At 36.2% G+C, this 24,750-nt stretch overlaps 1 protein-coding gene across 2 annotated transcripts in view; it reads right to left on the reverse strand.

The window, feature by feature from the left end:
• Nucleotides 1-4,120: 4,120 nt before the first annotated feature.
• The window catches only part of LOC141520652 (catenin alpha-3-like), a 1,797,877-nt gene continuing 1,777,247 nt past the window's right edge, over nt 4,121-24,750 (reverse strand). For both annotated transcript variants that reach the window (XM_074232362.1, XM_074232363.1), the window contains exon 14: nt 4,121-4,354. In XM_074232362.1, coding sequence (XP_074088463.1) covers nt 4,136-4,354 — 219 coding nt within the window. In that variant the 3' untranslated portion in view covers nt 4,121-4,135. The remainder of the gene's footprint in view (nt 4,355-24,750) is intronic.

Below are 24,750 nucleotides of genomic sequence, written 5' to 3' on the forward strand. Positions count from 1 at the left end.
TCCTGAGAGCATGTCTTTGCAACCACCTATGTGCCTTTGAGTAGTTTCAGAATGTGTGTCTCCAGCCATAAGTATCTTTTCTTCTAAGTGAGCTAAGACAAAATGTATTTCCCCAGAGATGGAGCTTGCAGTAACCAGACTGTTCTCAGAGACAGTATCTCTAACTGCAAATATTGTGTCTATCTAACCAAAAATCTTTGTTATTTACTTGTTCTTGCTCCCTCTCCCCCTCTCTTTCACCCCTCTACAGATGCATATACCTGCAGGACCCTTGAGGCTAGATTCTGCGGTAGAAGATGGGATGGGGAAAGATGTCTCCTTATTCCAGGGAACGGAGAACTCATTCTTCTTCCTCCCCTTCCCTCTCTCCCCCCCTCTCTAATTTTTCTAATTTATGTTGGGCATAGAAAACATCATAATAGAAATAGAATCAGAACCTTACTTTCTGGATTACATAAAACATCTAACACATATCACACTTTGAGATTCAGAGAGTATTTTATGTGCATTGTTTTACTTATGTAAAGAATTCAGATCAACCCTGTGAAGTAGATAAGTCTCAGACTCCTTTAACCTGTAAGGAAACAGACTCCTGGAGGAAAAATGATTTCCCCAAGGTTACACATTTACTTAATGTCAGAGGTAACCTTCCAACCCAAGGCTGCCTGCCCGTAAGCTTAATATCCTATTTACTAGAACATATTGACGTTCTTCTCTTGATTCAGTTGATCTCGTATACATTTGTTTAAATAATCACATTGTGGAGAAATGCAATGGATTGTGGGTTTACAAATTGGCTATTTTCCCTATATACCTCAAAATGAAAATGACTTAGAGAATCTAAATGAACAGCAGGGTTCTTCTGGGAGTAAACAGTTATCTGTACTGGCTGCATGAATCTGACCAAATGGCTCCTTGATTCAAAGAACCCCTAGGAAGTAATATATAAAAATCAAAGGCTGCACTCAAGATAATGTGTTTAGGTCTTTCCAATTTAAAAAAATAAATGTCTTAATAATCTTGAATTTCAAGAGGGGACCAAAGGATGGAGTCAGTGTTATGTCGAGACTTTTTGTTGATGCCTACACTCATACTATCTCTGCATGCATTTCATCAAAAGTAAGTCACCTTCTCTGAAGGTCCAAAGGCTTGTTATAAGTGCACTCTAGACTTTGTCCAAAGCTCACCACAATCCTGGGTGAGGAGGAGGTGAGACAGGTCTTACTATCCCTCATTACATATGAGGCGGCATAGCCTTGGAGACGGAAAGTGATTCCCCATGGTTCCATGACTAGCAAATGGGAAAGATGAGTTTTAAACTCAGGTCTCTTCTAATTCCAAGTCCGAGGAGATTTCTTCAGCAATGTGGTATAGTAGAAAAAAAATCATACACACAGGGCTCCAACCCATATTTGCATCTTCTGTTTCTAAATACGCACACATCTACACACGCACATAAAATTATATTCACATATGAATATACATACAAATACACACATAAACACATAAAATCAAAGACTCAAATATATGGGTTATAATTCTATCACTTACTAGCTGTGTGATATTGGGCAAGTTCCCTGCATCCCTAGCCCCTAGTACAGTGCCTTGATCATTAGCAATAACAAATATAACTTTGGTTGGTGAGTCTTAATGTGTAAATGGGTCTGAGTGTGTAAATGGATACATGGATGGACACATGTGAATGGATATGTATCCATGCATGACTCTACACATTTATTTATTTAAAAACTATACATTTGCTGTTAAGCTTGAACAGGTCCCTTCACTTCCCTGGGGCTCAGTATTGTCATTTCTAAAATGAGGGGATTGGATTTAATGGCCCCTGAGACCCTTTTCAATCCTAGTTCTCATAATAATTTATGCAATTAGAAATTAATGTAGGACTCCATCCTCAGCGTAACATATTTGATGATTTCTACAAGCTATCACCAAACTGTCTTTTCACTAATTTCTTGGCAATATTAACACATACTTTGCATTCCAACCATCAAAATAGTTATTACATATTTTACATTCCAACCAAAATGTCCTGGTATACAACATATCTCCCACCACCAAGTTTTTGAATTGCCTAAAATGCAGCTCTGTCTCCCCTTAACCTCTTAAAATCCCTAATGCAAGTGCTCCTTCAATTCTTTGAAGTTTGCCTTTTGGCCTAAAATAAATGGTAAACTCCAGTCAATCACTTATTACTTTTGTATTTTTCTTTGTCCAAACTTTCACCACCCTATCTTCCTAAAATAAAAAAAAAAGAATTTTGAAAGGAAATAAACTATTGTTATAAAATTAAAAAATTACTTGAGGGATTGGTCTCTTTTGCTATTTTTTTTTGTATATTCAGCATTTGGAGAAAGATAAACTAGAACTATGATTTTATTAGTGTAAGGAACTCATTGTGAAGAAACTCATTCTCTCCTTACTGCCTAGAACCTACCCTACACCTTCTAAGATGCCTGTAAATCATGGGAAAGTCTGTGATTTGCCCAGGTTCACACTAACACTGAATAAGAATCAGGACTTCAAACGTGATTTTCTTTATTCCATTATTCATTCCAAGGCTCTTGTTGCTTGTTCTTCATTTCCCCTAGAGGATCATGACATCAGGGAGGTGATGCCAAAATAAGCACTAGAATTGGATTTGAGTGAGGGGGCTGTGCTTAGTTCCCAGCCTCACTTTCTTCTCTCAAGTCATCTGGGTCCAGTGGTCAGATATGGATCAGGATGACTGAAGATAGATGGGCCTGGTTGCGAGGTAGTCAGGGTAAAGTGATTTGTCCAAGGTCATATGCCTAGTAAGTGTCAAATGTCTTAGGCAGCCAAGTGGAACAATGGATAGAGAATCAGCTCTGAAATCAGGAAGCCCTGAGTTCAAAATCAGTCCTCAGACACATCCATAGGCTAGTCCTTCATAAGTTATTTCACCCTATCTCTCTAGTACATAGCAATCACTGAAGGCAGAAATGAAGAAATGATTTTTTTAAAAAAGCCAATCAGTTAACAAGGATTTATCATTTATTATGCTACACACTGAAGCTACAGACAAAAATCGAGAGTCCCTGGCGCCTCCCCACCCCCCCGCCAAGAGTTAATATTCTAATTGGTGAAGATGGCACCTATAAAGAAGTGAAGGCCAAAGTAACAAATCCAGTAAACAAAGTCCATGAATAAAATTGTTGATTGGATTACCATTCCCAAAGCAAAAGTGGGAAAATGTATGTTCTTCAGCATGGGGAGAACATATTTAGTTTAATGTAGTGAACTAGAAATGAACTCTTAGCAATCAGCAGCTTTTGGTCATAAAAGAGTTGGTGCTAGTTTTTCCAATTTGTGGTAGAGACTGGAGTGCACAAGCATTAATGAATGTTTGTTAATGAACATCGAGACTTAAGATGAAATTCAGCCTCATACAAGCTGTGAGACCCTGAGAAAGTCACTTATTCCTGTTTGCTCCAGTTTCTTATTTGTAAATTGAGTTGGAGAAGGAAATGTAAAACCATTACAGTGTCCTCCCCAAAATATCTCAAATGGAATGATGGAGAGCTGAATCTGACTGATATGACTCAACAAAAAAAAAATAGAAAATACAAGACTAGGAATTTCTACTATTGTTCACTTCTATCGTTATTCTAATATTATTATGTTCTCTTGGTATTATTGGATTTGGATAGACACCCTATTCTCACTCTCAGTTTTTTTAGAGGGACCAAAATTAGATCACCTTGACAAAAGTCTAAGAGGTACATAATAAAATGACAAATATAGTTCCAATCTTAAGGTTCAACAGGAAAAGGTAGTTATCATTTTTTTTCATTCTGAAGTTCAATAGAGGGATAAGGAGACAGAGTGTGGTGCCTACATCGCAAGAGATTTGTTTTTTCTTTATCATTTGCTTTTATTTTCCTGCTTTAAAAAAATTCCATATTTATGTTTGATATTCTTGAAGAAATGATGCACTGACTTATCTAGGACAAGTTCCCTTTGAGCTTTTGAGATTAAAGACAAAGGAATGAATGATTTTGTTCAGCCCACCAGTTCAAACCGGACAGGTGAGAAGACACAATATGATTTTATGAGACTTTTAAGCACCCAACCATGTTTTTGTTGTTTTGTCTTTTTAAAAATGTATTTGTTTTCTCCCAGAGCTACAAGACAGCTGCCATGTCCATCCATTTATATATGTGCTCCCTGCTTCATAATCCCAGCACAATAGAGGTTTTCTTCCTTTATTAAGGACACCTACCCGATCCGTCTTTCCTTCTGTCTGAACGCTGGTGTGACTACGGACATCATGGTCTTCTTCCAGATCTGAAATATCTTCCAGTTCTTCGGGAGTCTAGAAAGAGAAAACACCATGATTTAGAAATGAGTCTCTTCTATTAAGTTTGGCTTCTAAAGGATAGCCAAACACCAACGATTGACTAGAAAGAAAGCAAGGGTGAAAATAGAGGGGGGCATTTATTCAATTAACCATGATTTAAGGAACTAATGAAAAGATCACAAGCATGACATATGTATCATCAAATTTTAATTTCTTTGTATTTAACTCTTTTGCTTTTTAAATATAGTATATTTTAATGTCAGCTAGACCAAAGATATACAAGGGATTGGTATTCAGTGCTTTTATCATTATGATTCTATCTTTTACCAATGCAGTTTCCAAATGACAGTCTTTTAGATTTGTTACACCTGAATAATTCATCCTCTGAGATCAATTTAATATGGAACCTATTCCCTAAAAGCTAGGTGTGTCCTCAGAGGACATATACTGGGTTTGTCCCTGGATTTCTTTTTCCTGGAAGAACTAAAGGAAAGCATGTAGGGGCTTATTTTCAGATGGCATAGAATGGCTTCTACACCCTGATAAAGCATCAGAGATGAAAGACACAAAGAGGAAAATAAGAAATGGAGTTATGTGTGTAGCTTACACACCAAACTTAAAACTAAGAAAAATCAACAAAATAAGCTTTACCAACATATAATTAAAAAAGCAGGAGGCTTGGATGATGAAATAAGATCGTGGGAATGAAGTGAAAAGAACACTGGATTTGGAGACAAAGGATCTAGATTGAAATTCTGCCTTGACCATTTATGGTCTGTGCCTTGGTTTCCTCATTTATGAGTGGATTGACCTAGATGCTCTTCTCAGTCCCTTCTGTCTCTGAGAATATAATCCTAAAACCGTATTGAAGTTGTTTTTTTATTATTAGTCCAAATTCCTATTATTATGTACCTGCTTCCTCTGATAAATTAGTTCTGGAACATAATTTTTCCCAATTGAGGAATTTGTACAACTCACACACAGGCAAAAGACCCAGATTCTCAGTGCTTTAAGGGACCTCATCAATCATCAAAACCAACTCAGATTTGAGCAGAAATTTCCCTGATAACATCCTTGTCAAATGATTATTCATCCTCTACTTAAAGACTTTCTTCCTTTCAAGGGGACACACTATCTCCTAAGATGCTTCATTTTACTTGAAATAATTCTAATAGTTACAGTTGTTACCCTTACATTGAATTCAAATTTGTCTTTCCACCCCCATACTTATTTACAGATACTATTCATCTACCCAATCAGAGTATACCAGTTTATCTCCCCCTGTGAATACAAAGAATATAACTCCTAACTAGAGATTCAATAGTTGAAAGTTTTCTACTTTTGCATTATTCAGTCATTCAACAAATGTTTATTAAGCACATGATGTTGTTCAGTAATGTCTGATTTTTTTTGTGAACCCATGAGCTATAATATCCATGGAGTTTTCTTGGCAAAGGATATTGAAATGGTTTTATATTTCCTTCTCCAGTGGATTAAAGCAAACAGAGGTTAAATGATTTGCCTAAGGTCATAGCCAGATTTGATCTGGGGTCTCTGAATTCAGGCTCAATTGCTCTATCCAATGAGCCATTGCAATTGTCTTTATTAAGTGCATTCTATGTTTCTGACTTTGTTCTATGTTTTCTGGATTCAAAGAAAGGCAGTGATATGAATAATAACTATGTTTAATTAAAAACTGTCCCTACACTGAAAGAGGCTATAACCTAATCTAGGAGAGAACATGATTTTTAAAAATAAGAAACATGGAAAGTTACAAAAATTAGGGTGGAAGGCATTATTAGCTGTGGGGACATACTTCACATCATAATCCTTTGCTTTTAAGCTCTGAGCTACAATCCCAATAAAAGAACAAATAATGGGATTTACATGAAATGACCAAAGAGGTCTCCAATGTCCTTAAGTATTATGTCTCTTATGCAGATAAGGAAAATGCAGGATAGTTGGTATGGGCTTTGCTTATTAAGCCTATTCCAGCTTCCTGGGGGTGGGGTAGGGGTGGGATGGGGGCTGGCCTGTGAGTTCAGCTCTCTGCTTTTTTCTGTCATCATCTCAAATCTTTCCTCCTTGATGACCAACCTAGGGAAGCTGAGTTGCGATCATTGCCAAAATAATAATCCAATTTCCAACCCACAAATGTCCTCTCATATAGTCTCATCTCATGGATCTTTAAACAATGTTCCCCTTATACATGGACTGACTCCCCTGCTGTGGCAAGATGTTTTACATTTATTTAAGCTGACTCTTATCTGATATTCATTTTCCCCTTCCTCTGAGACCTCCAGTGGGCTGAGGAATTTTCATCTCTCCTCTGATCTCTCTGAAGTCTCTCTTTGCAGGAACTGTCAGTTGATAGGATCACAGCGCAATTTATTTTCTCTTCATAGGAATTAATGGGATCAGTTCTCCACTTTGGAGCTTTGACCCAATTGGATATTTCATTATTAGTTACACTGTGGGTTCTCCCTGCAGTATTTTTAAGACATCACCTTTCCAGTTTCCCTCCCCAATACATCTGTAGCATCTGAATAATTTAGGTGCAACAAATTCCCTTTTTCTTACCCTGCCATTTTGCAAGAAAAGGCTAGCAAGTTATTCTATGATTTTATTCTTTTAAACTTAAGTTATTTTTACCCCTTCCCCCCATTTTCCCTGCAAATGACTATTTATATTAATATTTTGTTGAAGTCAAAAGTTTGAGTTGCTCAGCAGAGACCAAAGTGAAAAGCCTAATGTATAGTAGAGGATAGCTAACAGAGGATAGTTTAGCAGAGGACAGATGACTGGCCTTGGGAATACAGAAGGTCTGTTACCTTTGAAATGCTCCAGATATGAAATCTTTTAAGTAATCACTGCTCAGAGTTCTGAAAGACTCTATAGAACTGTAGGTGTAAGTATAGAAAGGAATTCAGTGGCCACCAAGTCCAAGTCTCTTGTTTTTACAGATGAGGAAGATGAGGCCCATGGAGTATTTGGAAACTGATTGGCCATGAGGGTGAGAATGACAAGAAAAGAATGGTTGTAAACCTGGGTAATTCTAGAAGAATGGAAATATGCTTGATAGTAATAAGGAAGTTAGGAAGAGGGGAGAATTTGATGGAAAGAAAACGTATTCAGTTTTGAATGTGTTGAGATTAAGATTTCTGCCGGACATCCAGTTTGAGATGTCCAACAGGCAGTTGGAAATGCTAGACTGAAAGTCAGGAGAGAGTTTAGAACTTGAAAAAATGGATCTGGGAATCATGTGCCCAGAAAAGAAAATAGAATCTACTGGGACTTTTTAGAACATTAAGCAAAATTATGTAAAGGGAGAAGGAATATTACCTCCATCAGGACTCTTAAAAGATAATAGACCTCAGATTTGAAATAAAAAAATCTCTATTTCTGTCCTACTTACTTGGTTCAGTGAAAAGAGCACTGGCCCCGAAGTCAGAAGAACCTGAGTTCAAATCTGACCATAGACACTTGCTACTTACCAGTTGGGTGACTTTAGGCAAGTCATTTAACCCTGATTACCTCCCATTCAGGGCCATCTCCAGTCATCCTAATTCAAATCTGGCCACTGGAACCAGATGGCTCTGGAGGAGAAAGTGAGACTGGGGACTTAACATAGCCCCCTTCACCCAAATCCCCTCCCTACTTTTACTTCTACTGTTGAGGATGACAAACAAGAATAATAATTCCCAAATGTTCAAAGGTAGTTTTAGATACTTTACCACAACTAAGACTGTAAAACAAAAGAGTATTTTTTTTAAATGCAGGGTCATGAGAAATTGGTAGACACACACACACACACACACACACACACACACACACACAGACACATGCTTGTCATGACATCACCTCCCCAGTGATCTTCTTAAAAAATGAAGGAAAAACATCCTTGTTGTGAATAGATAGAAGAGCTGGGAATAATGACTAAAACACTGGCTTTAGAATGAGGACATTGTTAGGGATGAGTTGATTCAGTCACACTTAACAACTGTATAATTAGAAATCAATCATTTACTCTCCAAGAAACTCCATTTGCTCTTATGCTTTATTTCTGTATCTCTAGTGCCTAGCTAGCACAGTATCGGAATTTTGGCCGACATTTTAAAAAATGCCAATGAATGACTGACAGATTGGGATAATAACAATAAAGAAATTGCTGGGAAAACTCAAGGTGCTCCTTTCACTTCACTTTATCGGGTGTATACTATTTTTTGGCATATCTGTGGACAACATAGGCTTCAGATATTTTACTTCTGGGCCACTTCATCCAACAAAATCTTGTCAAGGGCTGCATATAGAATTTAATGTTTATTACTACAATGTAAACCATATAACCAATGAAAAAGGCAATGTCACATGAATGAACTTTAAGGATCGCAAGTGGCCCTTGACCACAGGTTGGACACACCTAACTAGAATCAGTCAACAATTATTAAGTACCTAGTAGGTTCCAGGAACTGGGTTTAGGTCAGAAGAGAATATTAGCTTCTTAAGAGCAGAAAATCTTTCCTTTTTGTCTTTGTATTTCTAAGATCTCGAAGAACAGTCCTAGGACTATTAGCAATAATAACAATGCTATAAGGACTAGTTAAACAAGCATTTTAGCAGGCTGGTGAGCATCCTCTTGCCCATTTAGAATCTTAAAATACTTCCTAATTCATTGAGTCACATAGTCAATGTATGAAAGGCACAAAGAGTGAATCCAGAATTAGCTGGCTGTGTAGACACTATATCACAGTAGCTTTAACAACCACAGCAAAAAGAATGATTATGATGAGGGGGAACATTTATACAATGCTTTGTTTTGCACAATGCTGTATAAAAATTATCTCATTTTAATTCTCAAAATTACTAGCTGGACTAGTTGCAGTTACAATCCTCATTTTATAGTATATGGTGAATACCCGAATTCAAATCCAATCTTAGCCATTTATTAACTTAGTAAGTCAGTTTATTTCTGTCTACCTCAGTTTCCTCAACTGTGACTTTGAGTTGTTATAAGGATCACATGAGATGATACTTGTCAAAGTGCTTAGCACAAAGTCTGAGGCAAAGTACAAATATTCATTTCTTTATTCTTTTATGAAGGAGAAAATGGAAACAAAATCTGATAAGGAGTGAGTAATTAATAAGGATAATGAGTTCTATTGTTGGATTAGGTTACATCAAATAGCATGGTATGAGAAAGAAATACACCTTCCCTACTTTTACTGCTACTGAAGAGGATGACAAACATGAAGAATAATTCCCAAATGTTCAAAGGGAGCTTTTGATACTTTACCACAACTGAGGCTGTAAAAGAAAACAGTGTTTTTTTTAAATACAGGGTCATGAGAAATTGATAGACATACATACACACACACACACACACACACACACATACACATACAAAGCAAAGAAAACTGGGCATGGGGAATGGCAATGATTTTGTCTTTAAAAGGCTCTTTGCAGACATTATCAAGTTTCTCCTTTCTCCTCTATGGTTTAAACAGATCAAATGCATTATGAGAAGAAATATTCTCTGGCAGTGGCATAGGCATGACTAAAGGTGAAGAGTCAAATGAAAATTTAGGGATGAAGCAAGAAATGTGGAGATCCTTTTTGATCAAAGTGTAGGTACAAACTCAGCTAAATCCTGTAACTCCAGTGAAATGCACCACTGAGCCAGGATCAAAGCAGTCAAGCAAAGGATGCCTAGTATCTCCAGAAATCACTGGTGACAGATGTCACAGAAACAGTTCTGGTTGAATTTCAGATACTTTTTTGTGCATCAGGAATCCAGGTCAACTGAGAGCTTGAGCCCAGCAGAATGAGGCTAAATCAAATCAAGGAGATAGTAAACAGACATTTTCTAAACCTGGGAGGAAACCTTGGGATGTTCACTGAAATGCACAATTTTGGAACAAGGGTTTGTAGAGGAAGAAGTCTAATGAAAATGTTTCCTAGTAAGGATATGTATTCTCTTAAAACCCATCTTTGACTACTCACCTGAGATTAAAAGGCAGCTAAGTGGTGTGATAGAACATGGACCCTGAAGTCAGGAGGATGTGAGTTCAAATCTGACCTCAGACATCTGACTCTTACTAACTGTGTGACCATGGGCAAGTCACTTAACCCTGGTTGGCCTGCATCCTGAGCCATCTCCAGTCATCATGATCCATATGTGGCCACTAGACTCAGATGGTCTGAAGGAGAAAGTGAAACTAGTGACTTTAGCACAGCTCCCATCACTCAAATCCAATTCACTTGCTTGTCATCATGGCATCACCCCTGATATCATGGTCTTTTTCAGGAAGGAAGGACAAACAGCCACAAGAACAACAAAGAGACTAAATGAATGGCTAATATTAAGTAATCACCAAGTAAAAATGTAAAGACAAAGTTAATTGATGAAAGGTGAATTCATGAAATCTGAATGTGACAATACTAATATGATATAAAATAGGTGTAAATCAGAGGATTATTAAAAAAACACTCAAAGAATTGGGAAGGCTAAACTTTAAGTCTTGACCCTAACATTTACTGGTTGACAAATCAATCAGCCTCTCAGAGCTCTGTGATTGCCCCCAAATTTTGAAAAGCAGAGGAGACAATCTTTAGTGAAGAAAGGAGCCTGCCTACCGCAGAATTCCCACAATAGTGAAATCACAAATACAATCTCAATCCTTATTATTTGATGGATTTTCTTATAAAAAATTATTATATTTTTAAAATTCCCCCTTGGTCCCATTACCACACATCTAATTCTCATTAGACTGAATCTCCTGTTACCTCTCACTTTGAAAGAAAATTGAAATTGTCAATCCATTCATCTATTCATTTCTAAGAATTCAGAAGTGTGGATGGATAAAAAGAAAATGAAAATGTATTTTGTAAATAAAAGAAATTCTCCACGGAGCTGTTTTAGCACTGAACTTCAGTGTGACAAGAGCAAATTATATAGAAAATATATCCAAACTGAATAGCAAAGAAGATGTTCAATGGGCCCAGCATATGATGAACTACCTAAGCAAATATGGCAGTTTGGACAGTAAAGCCCTCAGCCCAAACATTGCTCTTGCCAAATCCAAAAGGTGGGGAGAAGAAAACTCTCCATTAGGAAGATACTCAGGGATTTCCCCACCCTCTAGGAATAGCATTTTCCAAGGACTGATACCTTGAGTACTGGGATCGATGCTAAGGATAATCATAATGTCTCCACTTTATATAACTCATTCCTGGACTGTGATGGATTCAGGGACCACTTGGTGCTTCAGCATTTCCAAAGGAATGGGAACAAGAGTGAAGGAGCACCAGGAACTATGATAAACTTATCATGTGCTAGACCCTATCATAATTAGTGGAGATATAAAAATAAGGTAACATAATGCCTTCTATCAAGGAACTTACCATCCAGTAGGGAAAGACAATATGTAAAGTCTAGACCTTTCTAGAAATTTCAACCTATAAGCTAATTCTAGTCCTAGAATTCAAATATTGGAAGTACTCTTCATCTTTTACGATTCTGTGGCTCCACTCAATCTCTAAGTAGGGCAGAGAGACAAGTCTCCTTCAGTCTGGACATAGGGTTTCCTCTATTGTACCCCACAATGAGTACTGTGATCTTTTCCCCCCACACCATTTTTAATGTCCTTTATATTTTTTTATGTTTTGTCTTCTGCCACTAATACATAAGATACACAAAGAGAGGGACAGTCCATCTTCCTGCATTTAGCATTTAGCACAGTACACATAATAAACATTTACTGATTTGACTTGACTAAAAAATAATAAAATCTTAATAAATGATTTTTAAACCTCTTAGTCTGAGGGCTTCTTTTGAGCAGGAATTATCTTTTTTTTCTTTTCTTTATATTCTCAATGATTAAAATAATTCCTGAACTAGAGTAAACCTACAATAAATGTTTGCTAACTAACTGACATGTTGGATAAGGACATATCTAGAAATAACTAGGCGGTGCAAAGGATGGAGTACTGGTCCTACAATCAGGGAGACTTGAATTCAAATCTGGCCTCACAGAGCACGCATTAGTTCTGTGACCTTGGGCAAATCATTTAGTCTCTGTTTTCCTTAATTTCTTTATTTGTCAAATGGAATAGTAGTAACATCTTCCAAAGTTGTAAGAATCAAGTGAAAAGATATTCGTAAAAGTACTCAGCACAGCATATCAATATATTTTGATGAGTCTAAATTGGAAAAGAATTTCAGAAATGAAAGGGCTCACAATTGAGAAAGTTGTAGTAGTTTTGCAGAAATTGAAATGTGATATTCTTCAGAAGCTGAAGGAAGCCAGGAAAACTAAAAGGAAGGAAAACTCAAGTAGAGCAATCCAAGTACGAGGGAGGGCCAATTGAAAACAGAAGAGATGAATAGAATGGTGGATCAGCAGAAGAGGTTAGGTTCAAAAGACACAGAAGTAAATACCAATAATAATCTAATATTTGATAAACACAAAGACTCATGCTTCTGGGAAAAGAACTCATTATTTTACAAAAACTTCTGGGAAAACTGGAAAACTATGGCAGAAATTGGGCATAAACTGACATCTCACTTCCTAAACCAAGCTAAGACAGAAATGAGAAGAGGACCTAGAGATCAAGGGTGATACAGGAGAGCAAGTCAATTAGGAGAAAAATGAATTATTTACTTGTCAGAATTTATGACTTAACAAGACATAGAATAATGCATAATTTTTATAATATTAAATTTAAAACTTTTACACAAACAAAACCAATGCAACCAAGATTTAAAGGAAAGCAGAAAGCTGGGAAACAATTTTAATAGCTAATGTTTCTGATAAGGGCTTCATTTCTAAACTATTTAAATAACTGAGTCAAAGATATACATGTCTTTCTCTAATTTCAGATGAAGAAATTAAAGCTATCTATAGTCAGATGAAAAAATGCTCTCAAACACTATTAGAGAAAGACAAAACAATTCTGAGGTACCATATCACACTTATCAGATTGGTCAATATGGCAGAGAAGAAAAATATTCAATATTCGAGGTTAGGTGGGAAAGTTGGATCACTAAGGCACTGTTGGTGAGCACTGCCATTCTGGGGGACAATTCAAAATTATGCCCAAATTATAAAATTACACATTCCAGATCTATAGATCTACTACTAGGTACCCCAAAGAGATCACAAAAAGGGGGGGAAAGATTCATATTCACACAAACTATTCATAGCACCCTTTATGTGCTGGCAAAAATTAGAAATGGATGTCTGGATCAAATAGGGAATGGCATAAAATGTTGTGCTATACAAATGTAATGGAATATTATCATTCTGTAAGACATAATAAGCAGGAGGACTTCAGAAAAATCTAGAAAGCCTTGCATGAACTGATGCTGAGTGAAGTGAGCAGAATCAGGAGAACATTCTACACCATAGTACCATGATTATGTGATGACCAATTATGACAGATTTAGTCTTTTCAACAATTTAGGGATCAAAGACAATTCTCAAAGAACAGTGATATAAAATGCCAACCACATTCAGAACCAACCAACGGAAACTATTTCTATTGTTTTTCTTCCTCATTTTTCTTTTCGTTATGATTATTATTTCTCAACATGGCTAATATGGAAATCTGTGCAATGTGATTGTGCATATATAACTTATATCAGACGATTTGCAATCTTAAGGTAGGGGAGGAAAGGATAAAGGGATAAAAGTTTACAAAAATGGAAGTTGAAAACTATGTGTACATATAGTTGGAAAAATTAATAAGAAAAAAGAAAATAAGAAAAGGGAAGAATGGGAGATGGAGAATTATATTCAAGGATCTTGAAATAGATACTGTAACAATATCAGAAGTATGGAAAGGGACTAAGGTGCAAGAAGGCTGGCAAAGTAGGAAGAGGTCAGGTTGTGAAAAAGCTTTAAATGTCAACTTTTATGTTTGGTAATGTAAACCACTGGAGCCATTATACAAGGTTATAACACAGTCAGAACTACATTTAGGAAATCAACCTCAGCTGTTCATGGAGCTGAATGGAAAGAGACTTGAAGCAGAGAGACTAAGGAGGAAACTATTGCTGTATTGTAGGGAGAAGGCCATTAGTGCCAAAACTAGGGTTATTGCTTCATGAGTAAAGAGAAATTGTCTTATATCATAAAAATTGTGAAAGTAGAAATGACAGAATTTTGTAACAGATCAGAAATGTGGGGTCAATGAGAATGAGGAGTAAAAGGTGGCATAAAGGTTATGGGCCTGGACCATAGAATGGATAGGAAGAAAATGTTTAGAAAGGGAGGATTTGGCAATAAAGTAATACGTTCTACTTTGAAGAGGTTGACTGTGAGATTCCTGAAAAGTCTAGCTTGAGATATCCCAGAGGTAGCTGTTGATGTTGATTTTTTTCTTTCATTTTCAAAGAAGACCAATGACATCATGGGTGATATATTGACTGGCATGTAAATTACTTTTACATGAGTCAGAATTGCACAGTCTCACATTCTCTTCTAGAATCATCAAAGTCCCAAGGCAAGACAAATGTCAAAACAACTGAAGATGACCTGGAATGCAGTGGACGATCTTGGTGTTTTTCATTTAGAACTGCTACTCAGATGAGAGACTAGGGTTAGATATAAAAATCTGGACATCATCTCCAGACACAATAATTGAAAATTTGGTAGCTGATAAGAGCAATAAGAGATATTAGCCTCTCATGCTAATTCTTTCATCCTAGAGCATAGTCTTTAGTTATTCCAGTGGCATTGTTCCTCACCATACTTTTACTTTTTATGGTGTCAAACAATGCATAGGGCACTGGAAATGTCAGCAATGTCAGATACCATTCCGATGACAAATTTAAATTGAAAAGCTATAAACCAAGACTACAGTGGCAAGAAGTGGGGGAGAGTTTTACCATGGCAATATACTCTCCAGGGATATACACATAGATGGTGCAGTTGATCGATCTATCTATCTATCTATCTATCTATCTGTCGATAGATAGATAGACATATTGACAGTTATCTCAGTGTTTGGAAGGCTCAGAAAAAGGGAGAGAAGAGATATTAGACTGTCTACCAAAGTAGAGGTCTTCAGAGTCATTGTACTGCCCTCATTGTTGCATGCCTGAGATTTGTACAGTCTACTGGGACCATGCCAGGTTTTATCTAAATTATCTTACAAAAATTCTTAATATCACCTGTCAAGATTAAGTTGCAGACATTGAGGTCTTTTCTTGAGATGAACTGCCAAGAATTCATATTCTTATTGAAGAGAACACAACTCCTAAGGGTTGACCATGGGGCCCAGATGCCAAAGAAAATCTTGTCAAAAAGACAATTTTTTGGAGAACCCCAACATGGAAGGCACTCACATGGTAGTCAGAAGAAATGATAAAGGACATTCTCAAAGTTTCTCTGAAGAACTTTGGAATTTATTGTGTGACATTGGAAACTGGCATAGGACTGCCCATGATGGGGTGCCTGCATCAAAGAAAATACTTTGTTCTATGGGCAAAACACAATTACAGTTACTCAAAAGAAATGTGAGATGCAGAAATTTAGAGATCTCTACCCCAAAAGTCCACATAACTTATAACATTCCAAGCCCATATTGGTCTGATTAGCCATATTGAGACACACTGTTCCTTTACTCCAACACAGTGATGTCACTTTTTTACTCTTGGGGAATGAGGAACAACCAACAACCAATTAATTCACAACATCAATAATGCATGACTGGGTACTGGCGAAGTTGAAAGTGCTACCTAGTGTGAGATAGGAGGGGTAATTAGAAAAATGATGCCATCAAATCTAATCAAATGTAATCAAATACAGATTTAATCATTTAACCATTCAAGCCAGCATCTTCACATTTGTTGTTGTAGTCACTGGTGCTATAGCTTGTACTCACTGGTGATTTAGGATTCATGAGTGGGTATTGAACTCTATATGTGACCCTTGAGGGGTTTTTGTTGGGTCAAGTCACCAAGAAGAGTTGAAAGGCTGAACACTCTTATCCTAAAGATTCTTGAGGAATAACTCAATTGTGGCATAACCATAAGCACTAGGAAGTTTCTGAACAAATACAAAAGACTGATTATCAGTCATGATGAATGCTATGTCTGAAAACTTTTGTCAAGCATTTCAAACAAGTATAACCATAATCAATTCCCAATAAGACACATCATTTTTTTCCTCTTAGAGAGAAATATTTTATGATAAAAAATCCTAAGTGAAATATAGAGCTGAAAATTTAACACTTTCAAGTTTAGAAAAATGAAAATTTAGATGTAATGAAATTGTTTTAGCTACTGATTTCATAGTGGAGGAAGAATGGCAAGAACCTTTCAGTCCTTTTCCATGAGGGCTATTCTTTGCTTCCTTAGTCATGCTATGGAAATGCTAGATACTACTGTTGGGGTTGAGCTAATGCCATTGGCCTTGATGGTTTCTCAGGTTCCTGCCAGCTCTAAAGATGTGATCCTGTGATATCTCCCAGACCCACAGTACTGGAGCAGCTTCTTATTGTGACTTTAAAATTTGCTTTCATTTTCACTCCTCAATTCTGAACTTTATTGGATGGTCCCTAGAAATGCTGTGTGTGTGTTGGGAGGAGAAAGGGAAGTCTGTATTTAATTTTCTTTTTATAAAGGAAAGTTTAAAACAAGTTTTTTAGACCTCTCATTAGTAAGAGATTTCATTCTCACTTGGACAAGGCAGGCTAGTTGAAGAGTGATTCAATTATCACACATTCAAGACTCTAAGTCCAACTCTGGAGGAAATGTGACTAGATTTATTACTTGTGTATGTCCTTGAACTTGGTGTCATTCATGTATTAAATGTAGACAGAGATGAAGATGTTTGATTAGCCAGAGGGAGATTGCAGCCTACATCTTCATGTGAAGTGTAAACATCAGAGACAATGGAACACAGAGATACTTTCCTGGCCTGCTCCCCAATATGATATGCTCACTCTTCTGTTTAGATTTCTTCCCTAGGACTTTTGTTCAGAGACCGGGAAAAGATATTCGAAGTCATTGAGTCCAAACTCTTCATTTTACACATGACCAAACTAGAGCCCAGGAAACTGAAATGATGAAGCAACTTGCCAAAGGTGACAAAGGTAGTAGATGCCAAGAAGCAGTTCTTGAACCAAGATAGCTTCACTGTAGGATACATGTAAGAATATGCACACCTTGGAGATAGCACCAGCCCTGGAGTCAGGAGTATCTGAGTTCAAATCTGGCCTCAGACACTTAATAATTACTTAGCTGTGTGGCCTTGGGCAAGCCACTTAACCCCATTTGCCTTGCAAAACCCTTAAAAAAGAATATGCACATGTATAAGTGCCTGTTTGTGCAGGCATATATATTTCTACATGTGCATGAGGATCTAGCATGTGATGCACAAAACTGATGTCTACAGAAATGCTAAATGTATGTAAATATATGTTAATACATATGTATGTGTGTGTATCTCACACACAACACACAGGTTTGTTGGTTGGTTCTTGTCCTTCATCATTACAGAAGACCAAAATGACATCTCTATGTTTCAGGCAAATGAGTGTATCTGATTGAGGTTGATCAGACCAATACAAGCTTGGAATGCTCTACCACAGGTCAGGCACAAGTAGTTCATGTGAACACCTGAGGTGGGGCCTCTAAACTCACATATGGCATGTTTTCTTTGCACTATTTCAATTCTGTCTTCCTCATAGAATGCAGCCCACTAACTGATGAGGGCATGCCATGTTGGGCGGTTCTGTGCCAGGGTCTCCCAATCAATTCTAAATTTCTTAAGAGAGACCTTCAGAGTGTCCTGGTATCCCTTCTTCTGACCCCCTTATGAGCACTTACCCTGGGTGAATTTTCCATATTGGCAATTTTACAACTGGTATTCTAATAATGTGTTCTGCCCATTGAAGTTGTGTTCTCTGTAGTAACATTTACATGCTTGACAGTTTAACTCAAGAAAAGATCTCAGTGGCTGGAATCTTCTCTTGCCAGGTGATCATATGAATATATGCATATGTGTGAATATATGTATGCCTGTGTCTATACTATATGTATATCTATATATATGACTATTAATCTATATTTTAACATTTTAGATTGTAATTCATGATATCAAGGAATTTAATTCAATGCATCTGCATTTATAAATCAAGGCACAAAAATTTCAAAGAATTTCAATTGACATGTTGCTCTTGGGAAGAACAGTTTTATGGCACATTAAGTTGAACATTACAAATTAGTATTATTATTTTAGCAAACTAAGATAAGACAATGAGTCAGGGTGGTGAAAAGGCCCTGGTACTGGGTAATGAACACTATATGTGACCCTTGAGGTATCTGGCAATGAAGAGAAGGCTGGTCTTGGGTGTAATAGTTTGGCATACCTACAGATGAGTTCTGTCTCTTTCCTGTGCCAATTTTCATTCATGGCCACAGTCAAGCCAGTTGACTCTTCAGTGCTCTCCAGTTATCCTCTAAGACCATGTTATGCTCAATCATACTGGAGCTTTCAGTTTGTGAAGGAAATTACAGCAAAAAGAGAATGAAGAGAAGAAGGAAGGTAAAAAAATCAAGAAACCCTTGGATCACTTCAATGAGCTACCTCAATAAACTTGACACAATGATAGGACATGAGCTTTTCTTTGAAACAGGCCTCAGAATGGAACATGGATGCTAATGGCAAATTGCTACCAGAAGACAGGGAAAACCTGAATACTGAGTAAAACTAAAGAGGCTATAATCTTTGGAAGAGAATCACTCACCCCCATTAATCTATAAAAGCAAAATGATACCCATTACTTGTCTAATGTTTTAAAGATGGGGCCTTTAAAATTCTATGTGAATTAACTAATTAAATGTTTTAGGTGTTTCTGATTCTCTAAGTCTTAAAGATTTAAATACATGCAGACATAAAAGGACATAATCCCTGCCCTCAGGGAGTTTATATTCTACTATGTCTCCATAGCTCTTTTATCAGCATCCAACAGAGATAACCTGTAAAATGTTTTGTTTTTATTGTTGTCATCCAATGACTCAGACATAAAGTATCACCAGGCAATTAGTGATATAAAAAAAAATCGGCCTCTTTGATTTTAGGAGAACATAGAAATCTCTAAAAATACTGTACGATTTTTGAAAATATATCAGGATATTATTAAATTCATATTTCTTATAATAATTATTATTAATAATAAGATTACTATTACTATTGTTTTTGCTGTTCTTATAGTTACAAAGGCCTGTTTGCTGATCTTTGTCCACAACATTCCAGATCCTGATTTTTTTTCTTTGTACAGGCTGTGCTTCATGTTTATCAGTTTGAACTCCTGGAAATCCTTAGTTCACTTGATTTATCTCACATACCTTCCCCTATACATGAACCCTCTTGATCCTTCTTCATTACCAATATGTCTCACTCTGTTCTCCCAAATAACTTTTTGTGTATATGAATGTACATATGCATTCATGTAAAAATATGCATGTGAATTTATATATACATATATGCATTTAAATGTTTCTGTTGAGGTAGAATGTAAACTCCCTGAGGGTAGGGATTATGTCCTTTTATGTATGCATGTGTTTATATCTTTAGCTTAGAGAATCAGAAGCACCTAAAACATTTATTTAGTTAATTCACATAGAACTGTGAAGGTCCCATGTTTAAAACATTAGACAAGTAATGGATGTTTATATTGCATATTCACATAAGTATAAAATCTATTTTTCAGCATATTTTTTTCTTACATGGTATTTTATGCCATACCCAAAGTTAAATGTTCTAGAAACTATTTACAGTATAGTTAATTCTATTCCCTTTTTCCCTTCTTATTCATTTAAGGTAACAGGATTAAATGACTTGCCCAAGGTCACATAGCTAGGTGATTGTTAAGTGTCTGAGGTTGGATTTGAACTCAAATCCTCCTGACTCTAGGGCCAGTGCTCTATCCAATGTACCACCTAGATGCCCCGATTCTATTCCTTATATCATTTCCTTTTGAAGATCTTTGGCCCAAAGACTCTTAATCTCTTCTGTCTTCTATGAATAATCTCCAATGATAGACTCAATTTGATTTTCATCTGTTGCTCCTCTGATGATAAAACCTTACACCAGATTTATCAACAACATTATGAATATAACAAGTGAAAAAACACACTGACTTTCAGCCGTCAGATGTGTCCTGATTCTCATTCTTTCAAGCTATTCTTTTATGATCCATGATTCAACCTGGAATATTAATATTATGTTAAAAAAACAACTCTCAAAAACTGAAATTTGACTAGTATGCTTATCTTGGATTCCTAGAAAAATGTACAACATGATATTACAGAGAAAGCATAATCTAGGGTATTGATGACTATTCTTGGAGGTAAGTATATCTGCTGTTTCAAAAGTCCTTCCTTGGACACATGCCAGCTTTGCAGCCTTAGAAAAGGTATCCTTAACTGAATGAATCAGGCAACAAAGATTTTATCTTAGGAATATTTGCTTATTCTAATGTTATCATTATTTCAGACCTCTTGTGCCCCAACACAAATCATGCACACACACACACACAAACACACACACACACAAACACAGACACACACACACACACATCCACCATTTAAATTTGTCACAAGACTTTGGATTCATGTATAATGGAAATGGTAAAGAATACCATAAAGAGAATAAGAAAGAAAAAGCAAATATAAAAATAGATGATGAGTGATGGTGGACACACTCATATAAGTATGTTATCAGAAAGGTGCTGGGTTCAAGGGTGATATATTTGTATTTCCAAATGACAGGACAGATACAAGTGTAAAGAACAGAACATGTATACTCCCTCTTTTGGAACGACTCCATTTTCTTTTTTATTACTGTTTGTTTTATCTATAATACATCTTAGCAGGTCTGGGTTTGGAGTCTTGGTTCTGTATAATGTCCTTTGGAAGCTAAAGTTTCTTTGTTGACATAGCCATAGCATTATACTCAGAATTTCTTTCTTATTCCAAATCCTATGATGATGGCAACTTTTCATCCTATCAGATGAAATCCTTATAAATACCCATGGTTAGTGCCCTGGCCTTTCTCAGACACTGCAGAACCGAACTCATGGAGAACCATATCACACTCAGCCTAAAATCCATCATACTCTCCTTTGTTGTACAGAGATTTAGTGATAACTATTATAATGATGTCCGCAGAGCATGGCGAACTCAGAGGGGAAAAGGTCATCTTTAGACATACATTGATATTATTCTGTGGCATGAACAAGAAACAAAACAGAAAATGGAATGCTAAAGATAGAACATCATTCACCTGCCCACTCCAAATTCCCCTACTGAGCCCTTTGTGCAAAAAGATGGAACCCAATTATGAGAGTTTCTTCTTTCTATTTATTTAACGCAGATCCGTGGTTCCTGTTAGGGTTGACAGTTCCATTTGTCTTCATGGTCTGTCTTCTCCCAGCTGTCCTTAAAACAAACAAAATAACCCACCACTTAGAGGTTACTGATTGTTGGCATTGTAAAAATTTAATAGCTCATTAGGAGTCATTCTGCCCTACTCTGCAAACTACCAATTTCATGCTTTAAACAGAAATTTGATTTACTTACTCTTCTCAACTTCTTCAGGTGAAAGTGTCAATTTAAAAAGCCTTCTGTTTATTTTCCACAATTTTTAAACTGATATTGAACTTTATTCTTCCAATTACAATGGAAGTTTTTCAACATTCATTCATTTGTGTTTTATAAGTTACATATTTTTATACCACCCTTACTTCTCGCCCGCCCTTAGAGGCAAAGAGTCTGGTAAAAATTATACTTGTACTTCTGTTTAACATATTTACATATTAGTCACTTTCCACACTTTCTTATAATGGCAATTTTTCAGTGTCTTCTTTAAGAGTTCACCATAAGGACCAAGAGTGGTCTGCATCATGTTTGAATCACTTTTTTTAATTGAAAAAAAATTTATTAATTGAGATAGCTTATCTCAAGAACAATTTTTCAGGTTAAAAAAATGGAAGAGTAATCGCCAGTCCCGCCCCCCCTCCAAGAACATGCCAATGTTTGATAATGCTACTTCCCTTTGGTTTACTCCAAAATCATTTATAAAATTTAAATATTCTCTTTATAAAATTTATTTGTTTTCATCCATATGCACATGTCTATTTTAAAGTTATAAAATGTCCTTCTACCCTCCCTTCTGGCTTCACTTCCATTAGCATTGTTCATATGTATTTTGTTAAACAAGTTTAGAAATTAGTAATTTTTGGTGTGAGGAATTAGGATTAAGGGAAAGAGATACATAAGAGGCAATTTTATAAAATGTTCATTAGATTCAGAAGGATTGTGTTTTGTTGAGGTAATAATTTAAATTTTCCAAATGGAATATCACCAGTCAGATTTATAGCATTTGAGGATCCTTTGGGGTCTTCAGTCTTGCATCTACTGTTAGCTAGAGTTTAGGGATTACAGCTAAATACAGACCCTTTTTGCTCATGTTCAGGATTTAGACAGTCTAAAGAAATGTCAACTTTCATTTAATCTACTAGGAAGATGAGTTACTATATACAGTTTATAGGAAACTTCCAAATTAAGCAATAATTAGGTATCTTTCACCTGAAATGCAATATGCAACTTCACCCATTGTTTTGTCTGACTCCTTGTGATACCTTTTGAGGTTTTCTTGGCAAAGTTTTTCATTCATTTTACGGATGAGGAAACAGAGGCAAAAAGGGTTAAATGACTTGCCCAGAGTCATACAACTAGTATCTGATACCAGATTTAAACTCAGGAAGATGAGTCTTCTGACTCCAGACTCTTCACTGGGCTGCTTAGCTATTCTCCATCCATTCTTTAAACCAGTAAACAGTCAGTTATGGACAAAATTGGAATAGAAGTTTCTTACAACTAGATTTTATTTCACATTTGGATTTGTTTTCCAAACAATTATTATGATGCCTAGGACATGACAAGCACTTAATAAGTGGTCGTTGGTTGATTAATTGCTTAATGGATAGTATTTAGCTAATAAATCATAATTCCATAGACTGAAAGCACACTTAGAAGTCCTTTGGTTCAACCCTCTCATTATACAGATGAGGATTCTGGGTCATGGAGATGTTAAATATGTTGTCGAATGCAACAGAACTATTAAATCAGAATTCAATCTCAAGCCCTTTAATTTCTTGTGTCCTTTTTAATTCCATAGCAGGTCTCAGCCATAAGATAATATAAGACACTTAACAGACTTTTCTTACATCAAATATGAGTTAAGTAACATAAGCATAAGTCACATTTACAATTGTGGAAACTGAGGTTTAGAAATGTTGAGTAATTTCTGCAAGGTCACACAACTAGTTTGTGATGGGGCTCCTAGAATCAATCAATGAGCAAGAATTCATTAAGCACGTACTCTGGGGCAGCGAAGTGGGACAGACATAGAATGAATTCTAAGGTCTAATCTTGGCCCACTTCCTTCTTAAATGTATCTATTTGTCTTAGTTTCCTCATCTATAAAATTGAGATGATAATATAATTTTTCCCCAACCTCAGAGGGAGACAGGCCATCATTGGACTCACAATGCTATTATACCATAGCAAGAATAAGAAAAAAAACAGAAAATGGAAATCTAAAGATGAAACATCAGTCACTTGCCAACTCCAAATTCCCCTTATGAGCCCTCTGAAAAATAAAAGAGATGGAACCCACTTGTTAGGGTTTCCTTTTCTATGTTTAATTAACACTGATCCACAAAGTTCCTGTTCTCCCAGGATAGTTGTTAGGATCAAATGAAATGATAATTGTAAAATACTTAAGACATGTCTAGTACCTTGTATGCTCTATATTAATATTAGACATTGAATCTAATATTAATATTATTATTATTATTAATATTACCATGTATCTGGTAATATACTGTTAGGGACTGTTGGGTGTGTGGGAACACTATAAATTATCTTCATCTGAAGTCCTACAGCACCAGAGTCTTATCTTGCTAACTGCCACAGGAGTGGAAGTGGATTAGAGCCTGGAAAGGTATTCAAGCACTGGTGTTTTGGTAAATAAACAGAGCACTTGGAGATCTTGTCTTCCTTGTCTTCCTTGTCTTTCTTGTCTCCTGCTCCTCCAATGTTTGCCTGGGGAAGACTGAGGGAGTCCAGAAGTGGAACTCAACATAAGTGTCCAGAAAAAGGACTTATCATATGAGGTCTGGTAGAGGGACTCAACAATGTATTGAATACTAAGGATGCAAAGTTAAAAAAAACTGATTACTAAGCAAGAAAGTAACAAATATTTATTTATAGTATGTGTGTATTCATATCTATATCTATCAATCTCTATAAATCATCTATATTTATACCATAAAGTTAATATGTTCATGTTACATATATCCATATAAGATATATGCATGCTTACATACACACATGC

This window comes from Macrotis lagotis, chromosome 4 (genome assembly GCF_037893015.1).
Source record: "Macrotis lagotis isolate mMagLag1 chromosome 4, bilby.v1.9.chrom.fasta, whole genome shotgun sequence".
NCBI classification, from domain to species: Eukaryota; Metazoa; Chordata; class Mammalia; order Peramelemorphia; family Peramelidae; genus Macrotis; species Macrotis lagotis.